Source organism: Tribolium castaneum, chromosome 7, assembly GCF_031307605.1.
Source record: "Tribolium castaneum strain GA2 chromosome 7, icTriCast1.1, whole genome shotgun sequence".
NCBI classification, from domain to species: domain Eukaryota; kingdom Metazoa; phylum Arthropoda; class Insecta; order Coleoptera; family Tenebrionidae; genus Tribolium; species Tribolium castaneum.
In genome coordinates this window covers 3,405,329-3,421,405 of record NC_087400.1, presented here as the reverse complement: position 1 = coordinate 3,421,405, position 16,077 = coordinate 3,405,329, and the positions used below count along the sequence as shown (strand labels likewise).

Sequence of the window (16,077 nt, the reverse complement as noted above, 5' to 3'; positions counted from 1 at the left end):
AATTTTGTCGTTTCTTTAAATTTTTATTATTTTTCAGCAACATTGAAACAACAATTTGAATGGATCTGCATTCTTTCATTTTACCAAAATTTTTTATTTTGTTTTTCTTGTTGTTTTTGTCGTCATTTTTGTGTTATCTACACTGTTTTCTTGTTTTAATTTTTTCGTTTAATGTTCTCTATCGATTGTTTAATGTGTTTTTGTCTTCACTCTTCTTATTTTTTTGATTTTTTTTTCTTTTTTGATTCAATAATTTTTTCTACTTATTTTATTTTTTTTAATTTGTTAGTACGACTGTTACCTAATTGAAAAATTGCAAAAAAGCGGATTTACACACTCATTTTAAAGAACTTTAAATTTTTTTCTTATTTTTTTAAATTTTTGTTGTTTTCTTACTTATTATATCTATTTTTTGTTTGTTTATTGTGTTGATAAAATAATATACTGATCAAAGCTTCAACAATTTTTCAATTTTAACAAAGTTTTTTTCTTATTTTCTTGTTTCTTAGCTTTCGTTTCTCTTCTATTTAAACAAATATCTTTTTCTCTACAAATCTTTAAGTTCTGTTATCTTTTATTTCGTCTTGGACGTTATTTTTTTCTTCTACCTTTTTACACTTATTTGTTTCATGTTAATTGTTATAATTTGTTTTGTTTTTGTGTTAGTTTTTTATTTAAATTTTTTGTATTTCTTTCTTACTATTTTTTTTGAATGAGTTGATTTCTTCATTGTTATTTTTGTCTCTGTCTTTAATTGTTTTTTTTGTATTTGATTTATCTTTGTTGTTTTTTCTTCATTTTGAGTAGATTTTTTGTTGTACTTTTATTTGCTTTATTTTAATTTAAATTGTTATTTTGTGTTCGTTTTCGTTCATTTTTTTTAGTTTTTATATTTATTTTAGTGCTTTTTTGTGGTTTTTTTAAATAAAAAAAACATTACGATCGTTTAGAGTGATGCAAACCGCACACATCCCTAAAACTGAATCTATTTTCGTCCAAATCGAGTAAATAAACAGTGACATAAAAGACGGAAGCTTTTATGAACAATAAACCTCTCGGATTATAAAGTTGTTTATTGCCAGATAGGTATTTATTGCCGATTTTAATTTGGCTTTCTTTTTGCTAAATGGTCCAATTAAAGTTCGAGTAGGAGAAAATACGAAGATAAATTCCGATATTACAAGTTGTGAGTTATTACTCGATTGGAAAACTATCAAAAAAATATTTATTGGAAAAGTCGTGTTATTAAAGAACTTCGACGTCTGGAAAGTTTGAGCTAAACGCCGGTTCTGAGGTGGAAAAACGGCCCGATTCACACAGAAAAAGTCAATTTTCAACAAAGCGGAAACAATAAATCACTGTTTATTGTGTTAAAATCGTCAGTTGAAAATTTTAATTATTTCCCCGCTTGGCATAAATCGATACTCGGGCTGTGTATATTTTTACGAAAAAAAAAAAATTCAATCGGTTTTAGCTCGAAAAGTCAACAAACAGTCCGAGTAATTCTAACAACAGTCATTGCCAGATTTGATTTTTCAGTTTCAGTTGATTCGCATATAGAATTTTTCGTTTGTTTTGCTTTAATCTTGGCACATTTTCGAGTCATTTCGATAAATTGCTGCATTTGGTCGAATGCAACATTAATCAAGGGTCGAACCAAAGCTTCTGCAATCCTGCACCTGCCATATCCCACTGCTGGAGTCCGGGTTCCTGCGGACCGCAGCTATCCAACATTTTCAACTGCATAATTCATCAAGCGGTTGGGACAAAAATGACAGGAAATGCGATGTTTTGCAGGAAATTTAACGAAATTTAATGTTAGAAGTGTGACAAAAATAAAAAAAATTATGCCCAAAATTGAAATGGAGTGAAGGAGAAGAAACAGAACCTATTTAGTAAAACAAAATAAAAGGAATAAAGTAATAAAGAATAGGTGAAGAAACATATGGGAACGAGAAGAAATATAGAATTAAAAAAAATAACATAACGGTACAAATTTAGATAAAACAAATGTCCAGACGAGTAACGTGATCAAATTTAATAAAAAATTCAAATTTTCTTTAATTTTTTTGTTTTTTGTTTTCTGTTTTTTTTTCTTGTCTTCTGTATCTACTATCTTCTAATTCTTCTATCGTCTCTCTTGTATGTATTCTGTTGTCTGAGTCTTTTGTGTTTTGCGTCTGCTATTTTTTGTGTTATTTACCTTCAATGTTTTTTGTCTTATCTACTAAGTTTTTTGGCTTCTGTGCCTTGTATCTTCTGTCTTCTACCTTCTGAGTTTTTTGTCTCGTGTGTTCTAACTGTTGTGTTTTTTGTTATATCTTGTGTGTTTGGTGTTTTGTGCATCTTCGATCTTCTCTTTATTCTGTTCTCTGCGTTTGTGTGCTTTATTTCTAATTTCTTTGTCATCGATTTTTTGTGTCTTCTGTTTTTTGTTGGCTTTTGAGTTTTTTACCTTTTTTTGAGTCTTCTTGCTTTCGTGTCCTATGTTTTTTATTTTTTGTGTCTTCTTGTTTTGCGTCTTTTGTCTTTCGAGTCTTTTGTGTTTTGCGTCTTTAATTTCTTTGTCATTTTCTCTGTCTTCTGTCTTCTATCTTCTGAGTCTTCTGTCTCTTGTGGTTTCTAATTTACTTGTCTTTTATTCTCAGTCTTGTGTAATGTGTTTTCTGTATTTTCCATTTTTTATGTTATTTACCTTCTGTGTTTTCTGTATTTTCTGTGTCCTGTTTTTTGGCTTCAGTTTCCTGTACCTTCTGTCTTCTATCATCTGAATTTTTTGTCTGATGTGTTCTAACTTTTGTGTTTTATGTTATGTGTTGTGTTTTCTGTTTTCTGCGTTTGTGTGTTCTGTTTTTATTTTCTTTGTCTTCTACCTTCTATGTCTTGTGTTTCCTTTTAGTTTTTGATTTCTGTGCCTTTCTGTTTTTTGTGTCCTGTGTTATTTGTCTTTTAACTCTTTTTGCTTTTTCGTCTTTGTGTGTCTTCCGTTTTTTTTGAGTCATCTGTCTTTTCAATGTTCTCTGTATTCTGTGTCTTTTGTTTTCTGAATCTTGTATTTTTTATATTTTCTATATTCTGTGTTTTTTTTTCTGTTTCTTCTGTTTTCTGTTTTTGTGTTTTTTGTCTATTTTATTTTTTTTACTTCTTCGGCCTTCTGTATTTTTTATGTATTTTTATCTTCTGAGTGATCTGTCTCTTTTTTGTTTTCTGTTTTTTCTTTTGTCTGTTTCTTCTGTCTCTTTTGTTTTCTACATTTTCGGTGTTACGTGTCTTCTGTATTTTTTGTCTCCTGTTTTTTATGTATTCTGTATTCTTTGTTGTTTGTCTTCTGAGTCTTGTGCTTTTTATATTTTCTGTACTCTGTGTTTTTGTTTTCTGTTTCTTCTGTCTTCTGACACATCTTCTCACCTTCGGTTTCTTTTGTCTTCTGACTCTGTCTTCGGGATTATGTGACTTCTGTGTTTTTTTTTCTATTTCTATTTTTGTCTGTTTCTTCTGTCTTCTGACTCTTCTGTTTTTTGTTCTTGTGGGTCTTGCGTGTTTTTGTAATTTTTGAGTCATCTGTCTCTTTTATGTTTTCTGTATTCTGTGTCTTTTGTCTTCTGAGTCTTGTGTCTTTTATGTTTTCTATATTCTGTTTTTGTTTTTTGTTTCATCTTTTGCTTGTTTCTTTAGTCTTTTTCTTTTGAGTCTTCTGTTTTCTGTGTTTTTTATCTTTTGTGTCATCTTCTGATTACTGATTCTTCTGTTGTCTGTCTCTTTTGTCTTTTTGTTTTGAATCTTCTGTTTGCTATGTTATTATCTTCTCTGTTACCTTGTTTTATCTTTTTTGTCTTCTGTATTTTCTATTTTCTGTATTTTTTACTTTTGTTTTCTGTTTTGTCTGACAAAACAGTCAAAGCGAAAAATTCGAACATTGCTTGATCTTGGTTTTGGTTGCCTTTGCTTAGTTTATCTCACAAATAAGCTTTTTCCGTTGAAAATTCCGTGTTTTGCTAGGAAATTCAGTTGCGACATTCGCCCCTTGTTTCATCATAAAGCCTCTCTGACGTTATTAAGGAGCCTTGGGTGAGTGAGGAATTCCTTTTATACGCAATTAACTATTAGTAAGGGTTGAAATAAGTCAGTGTCTCGACATGGACGTTACAAGGAGTTCAAGGAGAGACATCAGTGTCATATCTTAGATTCCAGACATCGCGTCTGTCTAGCGAAGCGACAAATGCACCCCTTTGAAATTCAACTAACCACATTAAACTCGAATACAACGTCCTCTAATGATGCCTCCTCATACTGGACGTGACAAATATTTGCTGACAATGGTTTCACCACCCCCTTCAAAAATTAATTAAATTCGACAAAGTTTCGTCTACTAAAACAATGTTTATCTACAGCTTCGAAACGTAAAATAGCAGCCAGTTATTTACAATTACGTAATAACAACAGCCAGTTTATTTATCCACACCACCAGCCAAACTCTAGTTTTAGAGAAAATTTCAAATTCAAATATTTTTCTTTCATTTCAGACGAACGCCGAGACCGAATCCACATATGACAGATGATCTTTGCAGTGGAACTCCTAGCAGGTGATTTTTGCTTTGCTCGATTTTTTACGTTTGATTCAAGCTCAATCAAGGCAAAAGGGCCGAAAGTAATCGCGCGTGAAATCGCACAGATGTGGCCAACTCTCGAATTAATTCCATCGATTTAAAATTGGCGCGCGTGGAAGGGGTGGGGGAAAGTGACGCTTTTACTACTCCTCTTAACTAATAAATGACAAATTCGGTGAATTGTCAATGACTGATGACGATTTATTTAACTATTAACAATCTGCGCTCGTTAACTATTTATGCTAACTATTACACTTAGCTAAGGCTTGAAAGAATTTTGTGGCATGGTTAAAAAATAACTAAAAATAGATACAAATACTAGTTATTATCACTAAATACCTTATATCTAGTTACGTTTATTGATTATTGTTATAACTACTAACTACTAACTAATGGAAAATGCTTGTCGATAGTTAATGCAAAATTTGATTAGTTTTTAACAACTAACCAAAGACGTTTTGCTAGTTAATCGAAAAAAAACTGTAGAAAAATAGTTATAAATGTCAATAGTTAGCAATAACACCATGACGAAAGTTAACTTATCGTTAGAATTGTCAAGTGACGTAATGATTAACTATAAATTATCTACAACTATCTAGTAATTAGCTTATAATATAGCTTACTTGGTGATTTATTTAACTAACTAACTAATAGTTGAAACAACTACTTTAGGTGTTATCTCTAAATACCGTATAGTTATGTTATTTTAATTATTGTTTTAATTACCAAGTAGTGGAATTTTTTGAAAGTTTGCTAATTAACTATTAACTAGTTTTGTGTCATACCGTTAACAGAAAATATTGCTCTTAACTGTCGAGTAGTTATTTTTTTACTGCAAACACCAGCAATATTTATAAGGCATTAGTTAATTTATTGTCAGTATCGTCTACTGATATAACTATTAGTTAAGTATTTACAGCATTTATTTAATTAATTATTTTTATGGCAAACACACCAGTTAGGTACTTTCTGCTTTTTAATTTTTATATTTTGACCGTTGACGTAACGATTAACTATTTGATTTTTTATTTAGTTAACTAGAATATTGCCGTTTTTGGTTAAAATTTTAAAAATTATTGCTTAATTCTATAAATTAACTAAAATTTTATACTGATTATTTGGAAATTTAAGGGTTAACTATAGCATAAGATATAACTATTTATAGTTAGGTAATTTATAATTTAAACTTTTATTTAAGTTATAGTTATTTTTTGATTATTGGATATTATCTATTAGTTATAAAATAAAGGGTAATTTTAAAACAATCTTACATTTTAATCGAATCTGATATACTTAACTAACCGTTAACAACTTAATGGGTTTTTAGTTTTTAAACTAAAAATAATAATTTTTAACTGGAAATTTGAGTGTAATTTATTAATTGTAACTGTTAAATATAAGTCTAACTTGCAAGTGATTTCTTAACTATATATAAAAAAAATTGTGACAGTTAAGTATCCGCAACTTTTGATTCTTGTAGTAATAATTATGTAAATAGTAGTTAATTACTGAACTAACTTAAATACATTTTTGAAGAATTATTATCCTTGTTAACTAGATACTACTACTAACTAGATTAAAAACTGTCTATTAACTGTCTAGATTAAAAAATGAGTTTTTAACTATATTTTTTTATTTGTTGCAGTTATAATTACATACGGAATATATTAACTATCTATTAACTAAATTAACGTCGGTAGTTAGTTATTGATTAAAAAAAGTATTATTTAACTAGTTTTTAACAGTTAATAAGCAACACGTTTTCTATCATCTAGAAAAAAACTAACGTAACTAGATCTAATTGGCACTGGTTACGTTATCAAATAGTTAGTAACACGTTAACTGACAAAAATAGTTAAAATAGTTAGTTACTTGTAAAAAAGCCGCCCTAATTCGAATTAATAAAAAATATTAACGGTTATTATTTATGATAACAAAGCCGAGCAGTTAAGCTTGAAGCGTTTGAAGAGGGTGGGGGTCAAGTGTCACTTTCCCTACTCGTGTTAATGTTCCGTAACCACAAAATGGCGCATTTTCAGGCCCGTATCGTTGTATTTTCCGGCCAGAACCGCATGAGAATGTGTCTCACAAATCCTTGACACGACGTTAATCTCGTTAAGAAACACCTCCTTCGCGATGTAAATTAGTCCGCAATCGATTTAGTAATCCCTCAGACAAGCTAGCTAACAATTTGTAGCTTCGGCGGCTACACAATAAAATAAAAATGTGCGACGTTGCGAAATTGATATTGTCCTCAGGGAAATAAAGCCAGAAATTCACTCTTTGTATTGACATACAAAGTCAAAGAGGAAGGAATTTTTTTTGTGACCATTAGATTTTATTTGCAGGAAGCGGCGGACACGTACCGAGATGATGCGTCTTCTCGGCATGAGACTTGTAACAAGACTTCTGCTGCTTGTTTGCTCGCTCAGTCTAATCAGCTTGTTGTTCCTGAGCAGGTGCGGACTGAGCGGGCTCGAAACGGGGGCTGTGGTGGATGAGACGGAGGCACAGCCTGTTGTTTCAGGTAAATTGGTTGGTAACTCTTTAGAAGGATTGAGCTGTGATGTGTGAGCTATTTTGTGTTAAAAAATGGGAAAAAAGTGCGTTTTTTGTGATTTGGACACTGAGATGACCCGATTTGGGTCCATGTGAATTTTTTTGGTTTGGTATTTTTTGACTCTTCATAACTAGATTTGCGAAAATTGCTTCGAAAATCGAGGAACTAATATATTTATAGATGAGATTTCTAGAATTCTAAACCATAGACACAAAATTTTTCAATTTGTGCAGTGAATTTTTTTCAAAAATTTAATAACTAATACATCTAGAGATTTTAGAAATTTATTATAAATCACAAATTTAAATATCAGATATAGAAATCAAAATACAGGATATCTAGATTCTGGAGGAACTGAATAAAATACGTAGGAAACTCCAAAATATAGAAACAAAGTTTTATAATTTCTAGAATTGAAAATACGAGATATAGAAACCAAATTTTTGATTTCTTTGAAAAACAAGAGTCAGAATCAAAAAAAATTAAATCTAGAAACTAATATATTTCTTGATAAGATTTCTAGAATTCTAGAATTCTAAACTATAGATACATTTCGGATTACAGAAATCAAAATACAGTGTATCTAGATTCTGGAGAAACAAGAGTTCTTTGAGAAACAAGAGTCAGAATCAAAAAAATTGAAATCTAGAAACTAATATGTTTATAGATAAGATTTCTAGAATTCTAGACTTTTAAACTATAGAAACATTTGGGATTACAGAAATCCAAATACTGAGTTTTTAGTTTCTGGAGAAGCAAATACAATACGTAGAAAATTCCAAATTATAGAAACAACATTTTTTTATTTCTAGAATTGAAAATACGAGGTATAGAAACCAAATTCTTGATTTCTTCGAGAAACAAGGGTCAGAATCAAAAAATTGAAATCTAGAAATTAATATATTTATAGATAAAATTTCTAGAATTCTAGAATTCTAGATTATAGAAACATTTCGGAATACAGAAATCAAAATACTGTGTATTTAGACTCTGAAGAAACTGAAAAAATACGTAGGAAATTCCAAATTATAGAAACAAAGTTTTTTAATATCTAGAATTGAAAGTAGGAAATATAGAAACCAAACTTTTTATGTCTTTGAGAAACAAGAGTCAGAATCAAAAAAATTTTAACCTAGAAACTAACATATTTATTGATAAGATTTCTAGAATTCTAGAATTCCAAACTATAGAAACACTTCGGATTACAGAAATGAAAATACAGTGTATCTAGATTCTGGAGAAACTGAATAAAATATGTAGGAAATTCCACACTATAGAAACAAAATTTTTAATTTCTAGAATTAAAAATACGAGATACAGAAACCAAATTTTTGATATTTTTGAGAAACAAGATTCATAATCAAAAATTTGTCTAAGCTGCGAATTTTTTTTTCAAATATTTATTAACTAATACATTTTTGAGATTTTTAAATTAAACAAACTAAAAATTAAACCTAATTAATTGTGACGAACAAAGCGTGTTCGGGTCAAAGCGCTTCATCCTCTTGAAAAATGATTGCTCTGTGTGTAAATCGCTGTTCGTTGAAAAGGAAGCAATTTTATTGCAAAAGTTTCATATTCGAATAACAAGCTGAAAAATCCTCGTCCGAATTCACGGCTCATAAAAATTTGATTTAAATCTTGTTTTGTCCTAAATTGTCGCGTAATGGAAATAAAGTGACCACAACAACAGCAACGAGAGCAACCCAAGTCGTTGCCGGAGTTAATTACAACACCAGAAGATTACACAGTCGGCCTCTGTTCGACTCAATTATAGCGCTTTCTGCACTTTGGGGTAGTTGTACTGTCTCTCCCCTCTTTTGAATGTATTTCATTTTAATTATAACAAACTTAAGGACCGACTGTGGCGCATGAAGGCCTTTCGTGTAAATGCTATGCGACAAGAAATTATTGCAGGCGCGCGAAAATTGCTTGATTTATTTGGAAACTTAACCGAAACTGGAGCCGCTTCTGTGACAAATTAAACCGAAAGGGACTGCCTATCTTTCAAGGGCTTGTTTTTAGAATTTTTCTACGGTGGATATTTCCCAAGATACATAAAAAACAAATTATAGTGTAGTGTTAGTCTTTTGTTGCTTCTGCCTTCTGTATCTTTTATTATTTGTTTCTTCAGTTTTTTATTTTCTTTGTCTGCTTTCTTTATTCTGTCTTCTGTTTTTTCTATTTTCTGTTTTTTTTTCTGTCTTTGTTGTCTTTTGTCTATTTTGCTTTCTGTTTTCTTTTTTTTGTATTTTTTGTCATTTAAGTCTTCTGTTTTCTGTGGCTTCAGTTTTTAGTTTTTTTGTTACTTTTTTTGATTTTTGGTGTTTTTTTAACTTTGTCGATTTTGAGCTAAGTAAACCCCAAATAACCAATTAAATTATTTTCTGCTTTTTGTTTCTTTTGTTTTCTGTCTATTCTATCTTCGATCTTTTTTATATTGTGTCTCTTCTGTCTCTTCTATTTTTATTGTGTTTTGTTTTTTGTCTTTTCTGACTTTTGTTTTTTGCTGTTTTTTGTCTATTCTGCTTTCTGTTTTTTTTTGCTTTTCGTCTCTTTTCTATTTTTTGTCTTTCAAGTCTTTTGTTTTCTGAAGCTTCAGTTTCTAGTTTTTTTTGGAATTTTTTTATTTTTTTTACTCTGTCGATTCTGAGCTAAATCAGGCCCTAAATATCCAATCAAGGTTTGTTTTGCTTTCTGTTTCTTCTGTTTTCTGTCTATTCTATCTTCGAGCTTTTTTTTTGTCTTTTGTCGCTTCTGTCTTCTGTCTCTTCTGTCTCGTCTTTTCTGTTTTCTTTCTCTTCTATCCTTCGTGTTCTGATTTTTGTCTTTTCTGACTTTTGTTTTTTTGCTGTCTTTTGTCTCTTGTGCTTTCTGTTTTCTTTTGCTTTCTGTCTCTTTTCTATTTTTTGTCTTTTAAGTCTTCTGTTTTCTATGGCTTCAGTTTCAAGTTTTTCTGTAATTTTTTGTTTTTTCTACTCTTCATCGATTCTGAGCTAAATCAAGCCCTAAATAACCAATCAAAGTTTGTGTTGCTTTCAGTTTCTTCTGTTTTCTGTCTATTCTATCTTTGAGCTCTTTTGTTTTTTGTCTCTTCTGTCTTCTGTCTCTTCTATCTCGTCTTTTCTGTTTTTGTGTCTCTTCTATCTTTTGTGTTCTGATTTCTTTTCTGACTTTTGTTTTTTGCTGTCTTTTGTCTATTTTGTTTTCTGTTTTTTTTTGCTTTCTGTCTCTTTTCTATTTTTTGTCTTTTAAGTCTTTTGTTTTCTATGGCTTCAGTTTCTAGTTTTTTCTGTTTCTTTTGTTTTTTGTGTATTCTATCTTCAAGCTCTTTTGATTTTTGTCTTTTTTGACTTTTGTTTTTTGCTATCTTTTGTCTATTTTGCTTTCTGTTTTCTTTTGTTTCTGTCTATTTTCTATTTTTTTTCTTTTAAATCTTCTGTTTGCTATGGCTTCAGTTTCTAGTTTTCTGTTATTCTTTTGTTTTTTTTACTCTTCTGTCGATTCTGAGCTAAATCAAGCCCCAAATAACCAATCAAAGTTTGTTTTGCTTTCTGTTTCTTTGTTTTCTGTCTATTCTATCTTCAAGCTCTTTTGTCTTTTGTCTCTTCTATCTCTTCTTTTCTGTTTTCTGTCTCATCTGTCTTTTGTTTTTTGTTTGTTTGTTTGTTTTTTCTTACAAAGCTGATTCTGGGCTAAATTAAGCTCTAAATCACCAATCAAAGTTTTTTTTGTCTTCTGTTTTTTCTGTTTTTTGTTTCTTTTATTTTCTATTTTTTTTGTCTCTTCTGTCTTCTGTTTTTTTTTTGGTTATTTGCTGTCTTTTGTCTATTCTGGTTTTTGTTGTCTTTTACTTTCTGTATTTTTTGTCTTCTGTTTTTAGTTTTTTGTTTTTTTTCCGTTTTTTTCTTACTCTGTAGATTTTGGGCTAAATTAGGCCCCAAATAGCCAATCAGGGTTAATTTCTGGTGTGGGAATAGAGGAAAAAGCACACCAAAGCCGAATATTTTCCCGTAAACAAATATTTTCTCTCATGAGTCGTTCTTTGGGGTAAAAATACCTTTACGACCCTATTAATTTCCACCGGTGCAGCAGTTTTCGCGCAATAAATTCGATAAATTAGAATTTCAATTTCGTTAATAAATTTATACACCATTTCCTATACGGAGCAGTTCACTAACTGGCGATAATTCTCCTTTATCGATCCTCTCTGCAAGTGAAAAAAAATTGTGCTGATGACAAATGCGGTTAGCTGAACCAGCCGTTGTCAATGCAGATTGAATCCAGATTATTGATTTTATTGAAATACCTTCGTGTGATGACCCTTCGTCGAGACGAAATTGTACAAACGATGAAACAGATGACGCGATGGCTTTTTTCCTCTAGTGTTTCACAAAAAAAAATAATAATAATAATTTCGAAGGGTGGGAAACGACTGAATCTTGTGCTAGACGAGCGGTATGGTAATTTTATCTACTGATGCTTTCAAGAAACGGAAGGATAACAATGAGGAAGTATTTATTCACGAGCGAGGTTTGGCATGTTTATGATGGGGAGGGCGACACAAGGGATGAGACAATTAATTTCAAGGGAAAAAATAACAATGGGACGGGAATTTCAATCACAAATTTGGAATTAGCGGAAAATTTTACAAATGCCAACACTAATTTTTGCAAACAAATCGGAAAAACACAGCAGTTTGCCACCGAAATTGCCCGATTTGAGTCCACGTGAAAAATCGTGGTTTTACACATACTGAGATTTTTATGGTTTTATCTGCAAACTATAACTGTTTGAACTCTAAAACATAACATTATGTTTCAATAAAGAAGTCGAACGTATGTTTTTGTTTTGTGTTTTCAAAATTTAGAGCTGTAGCTTACATCTTTTTGTTTCTTTTGTTTTGATGTTTTTTGTCTATTCTGCTTTCTGTTTTTGTCACTTCTGTATTTTTTGTCTTTTGGGTTTTCTAAAGCTTCAATTTTTAGTTTTGTCTGTTTCTTCTGTTTTCGACAATTTGTTTTGTTCTTCTGGCTTTTTTGTATTTTCTGATTTTTGTCTTGTCTCTTCTATCTTTTGTTTTTTATTTCTTTTGTTTCTTGACTCTTCGATCTTTTGTGTCTACTGTCTTATGTCTTGGATCTCATAATTTCTTTCTTTTGTCTTTTGTTTACTCTGTTTTCTGCTGCTTTTCTTCTCTTCTATGTGTTGTGTTTTCTGTTTCTTCTGTTTTTTGTTTTGTATGTTTTCTATTTTCTGTGTTTTTTTTGTTTATTGAGTTTTTTGGACTTTTTGGTTTTTTGCCTTACGTTTCTTTTTTTTTTATTTTTGTTGTTACTGGTTTCTGTTTCTTCTCTTCTCTAACTCTTTAGTATTGTGTTTTTTTATGTTATATCTTCTATGCCTTCTCTTCTATATTTTCTGTCTTATGCGACTTCGGTTTCTGTGTTCTATTTCTTCTGTTTTCTGTATCTTCTGTTCTTTTACTCTCCAGTTTTTTGTATGTTATTCTGTTCTCTGTCTTCTTTTTTTGTCTTCTTGCTCTTCTCTTTTTTCACTACATTTTAGCTAATATCTTCTACGTTTTTAGTTGTCTGTATTTTCTGTCTTTTTTGTTTTCTGTTTCTTCTGTTTTTTGTCTTCCATGCTTTTTGTTTTGTATGTTTTCTATTTTCTGTGTTTTTATTTTTTTTTGTTTATTGAGTTTTTGTACTTTCTGGTTTTTTGCCTTACGTTTTTTTGTTTTTTTTGTTGTTGTTTACTGGTTTCTGTTTCTTCTCTTCTCTAACTCTTTAGTTTTGTGTTTTTTATGTTATATCTTCTATGCCTTTTCTTCTATCTTTTCTGTCTTATGCGACTTCGGTCTCTGTGTCTCCTTTCTTCCATTTCTGGTTCTGTCTTTTCTCTTCTGTGTTCTGTTTCTTCTGTTTTCTGTATCTTCTGTTCTTTTACTCTCCAGTTTTTTGTATGTTATTCTGTTTTCTGTTTTTTTTTGTTTTCTTGCTCTTCTTTTTTTGCACTACATTTTAGCTAATATCTTCTACGTTTTCAGTTGTCTGTATTTTCTGTCTTTTCTGTTTTCTGTTTCATGCTTTTTTTGTCTTCCATGCTTTTTGTTTTGTATATTTTCTATTTTCTGTGTTTTTGTTTATTGAGTTTTTTGTACTTTCTGTTTTTTTGCCTTACGTTTTTTTGTTTTTTTATTTTTGTTGTTTACTGGTTTCTGTTTCTTCTTTTTTTTAACTGTTTAGTATTATGTTTTTTTATGTTATATCTTCTATGCCTTCTCTTCTATCTTTTCTGTCTTATGCCACTTCGGTTTTGTGTCTCCTTTCTTCTATTTCTGGTTTTGTCTTTTCTCTTCTGTGTTCTGTTTTTTTTGTTTTCTGTATCTTCTCTCCAGTTTTTTTTGTATGTTATTCTGTTCTCTGTCTTCATTTTTTGTCTTCTTGCTCTTCTTTTTTTGCACTACATTTTAGCTAATATCTTCTACGTTTTCAGTTGTCTGTATTTTCTGTCTTTTTTGTTTTTTGTTATATGCCTTTTTTACTGTCTATTGTTTCTTTTGCCTTCAATATTTTATTTTGCATTTTCTGGCTTCTGTCTATTTTGTCTTTTGAGTTTTGTGTTTTTAGTCTTCTGTTTTTTGTTTTCTATCTTCTTTTTTATTTTGTTTCTTAATTTTTTGTCAGTTTTGTCTTCTGTTTATTCTGTATTCTATATCTTTTGTTTTCTGTTTTTTTGCCTTTTTTCTCTTTTGTTTTCTGATTCGTCTGTTTTTTGGTGTTTTCGATCGATTGCTTCTATACCTTCCGTCTTTTTGCCTTCCGTTTTTTTTGTTGTTTGTTTTTATTTTTTTTGCTCTGCGAATTGCGAACAAAATCTGCATTTTGTCTTTAGTTTTTTATGGGGCAATCTATCTTGTCTTTCTTTTCTTTTCTTTCTCTTCTGGTTTCTTTTGTCTTCTCTTCCTCTCTACCTTCTGTGTCATCTGTCTTCTGTTTTTTTTTGTCTTCTGGTTCTTCTGTTCTCTAGTCTTTTGTTTTCTCTCTTTTCTCGCTATTCTATTCTCAAAATCTTTATTTAGAAGACTTAATCTTTTCTTGTTTACCACTAAATTGACCGGATTTGAGTCCATGTGAAAAGTTTTGGTTTTCCATGCGATTTTTATGGTTTTATGCCGCAATTATCACATTAAATATGAAATTATTACTCTTATGTTTTAAAAAATGTGTGCTACAGGATGCTCTCTCCACATTTTACCTCATATCTCTGTAAGTATAAGTGTTAGAAAAAATCCGCTTTCAGATCTGGAATCCTTGTAAAATCGTGCATTGGACAGGCCTGAACCTGGCAATAATTTCCCGTTTGTTGGCCCATTATCCTCTCAAATCCCGTGTTGTCCCTCCATCCAGGAGTATGTCCTCTCCCATTAGCCTAAGCCGTTCCGTAAATTACCGATTCGTTAGCATTGTGGTCGTCCATAATCACCGCCCTTATTTATAGCGACTCAAAGAAAATTCAAATCGCATTTAATTATCGGAGCTTCCGTTCGGATTGTTTCCCGTTAAGAAATTAATTAAAGTTAAAAGGAGCGATGGTCACAAGTGATAACAAGTCTCGTAAATTTAAGGAAATTGGAAGTACAAAGCACGAAATTTTGCCGCGAAAAAATCGTATGTCACTCGGGACTAATCTAATTAACTCTACCTGGCACTAATCAATGTTCCGCTGTTGTGTGTTAAGTGAAACAATGACGATGCATGTTCGAGTAATGAAGCGGAACATTGGCAGTGTTTGTCTTTCCACCCCGTCTCGACGCTCAATGCTAATCAAATTGGACGAACTTTACGACAAAACGATAAAAACGCAATTAGATTAATGCCCATTATTACATTTACGGCCGTGATAAGAAAGTGCAAAAAAAAGTATAAAACGCGCCGATAATTTGGCAAAAATGTGCAAAATGTGGGGTAAAGTCTTCCTTCTTGGCAGCTGTTTGCTCATTTCGTCGGTGCCTGTAAGTAGCCGGATCTGAGTCCACTTGAAATGTTTTGGTTTTGTGTTTTTAGGCCCAAAACACCTCATTGGAGCTCCAACAAGGGCAAAACCTCGATTCCTTGCTCTCAACTCTTCGAAATGACGCCCTGAACCCTGTTAGTGGCCTTCTTGGAGGCGCCTCACAAGTTTTACAAATTTTGGGTTCAGGGATCCAATCCCTTTTGCTCGTTTTGAACGTCGGAGTGGACAAAATCAACATAATCGTCCTTGCAACACTCGGCACAATGCTGGACAAGTTTTTTACAACAATGCAGGAAGTTCCGGTCACACTTTTGAACGTTTTGACTCGACTTGTACCCGATTTTTTGGGCGGGAAAAGTCTGGATCAGTTCTACATGAAACAGGAGAAGTGTAATAGGATTTTTTCGCGGCCTTTGATTCTCGAAGGGGTTACGAAAGCTGCCGCTTGTATTAACTACTACTTGAACCAGATTGTGTCGCAGTTGGTTGTGGTTCTTGAAGATATGAAGAAAATTTTGAAAATTCTCTCCGATGCGCTGTTAGAGTTGAAGGAAGATTCGTTGGGGGAAATGCCGAAGACGGTTGGGAGGTTTTTCGAGTCTGAGGGGTGGAAAATTGTAAAGTCGATTGTCGGGGATTTACCGCAACCTTTTATTAGTTTGGCGAGAGCAATTCCGGGTCTGGTGATCTGTGCGGTTAATATTGTGGTCACTTTTGCGAGGCAGGTTCTGGGACAGGTGGTCCCACATTTGAAATGTAGTTTCAAGAATTTTGAATAAAAGTTTGAACTGAGTTATTGTGTTTTTACTAGTTCTAAATTTTTTGTATTTTTTTTTTTTTCAAAAATTAACTTTCAATTTTTTCTGCTCCAGTTTTTCTAAATGTGAC

The 16,077-nt window shown here is 31.4% G+C and overlaps 2 protein-coding genes across 3 annotated transcripts in view; both read left to right on the top strand.

Moving 5' to 3' along the window:
- Csgalnact (Chondroitin sulfate N-acetylgalactosaminyltransferase) overlaps positions 1-16,077 on the top strand; it is a 58,025-nt gene that overhangs the window by 21,460 nt on the left and 20,488 nt on the right. For both annotated transcript variants that reach the window (XM_008200559.3, XM_015984378.2), the window contains 2 exons: positions 4,524-4,583; positions 6,956-7,134. In XM_008200559.3, coding sequence (XP_008198781.1) covers positions 4,549-4,583; positions 6,956-7,134 — 214 coding nt within the window. In that variant the 5' untranslated portion in view covers positions 4,524-4,548. The remainder of the gene's footprint in view (positions 1-4,523; positions 4,584-6,955; positions 7,135-16,077) is intronic.
- Positions 14,960-15,981, top strand: LOC103314452 (uncharacterized). Its single transcript, XM_008200558.3, has 2 exons — positions 14,960-15,187; positions 15,240-15,981. Exons 1-2 carry the CDS (start codon positions 15,125-15,127, stop codon positions 15,966-15,968), a joined length of 792 nt encoding a protein of 263 aa, XP_008198780.1. The 5' UTR covers positions 14,960-15,124; the 3' UTR covers positions 15,969-15,981.

Bases quoted from the DNA above. Each gene is read 5' to 3' on its own strand.
- LOC103314452 (XM_008200558.3), top strand. From the start codon at position 15,125: ATGTGCAAAATGTGGGGTAAAGTCTTCCTTCTTGGCAGCTGTTTGCTC. The intron at 15,188-15,239 runs GTAAGTAGCCGG...TTGTGTTTTTAG, and splicing joins TGCTCATTTCGTCGGTGCCT to GCCCAAAACACCTCATTGGA.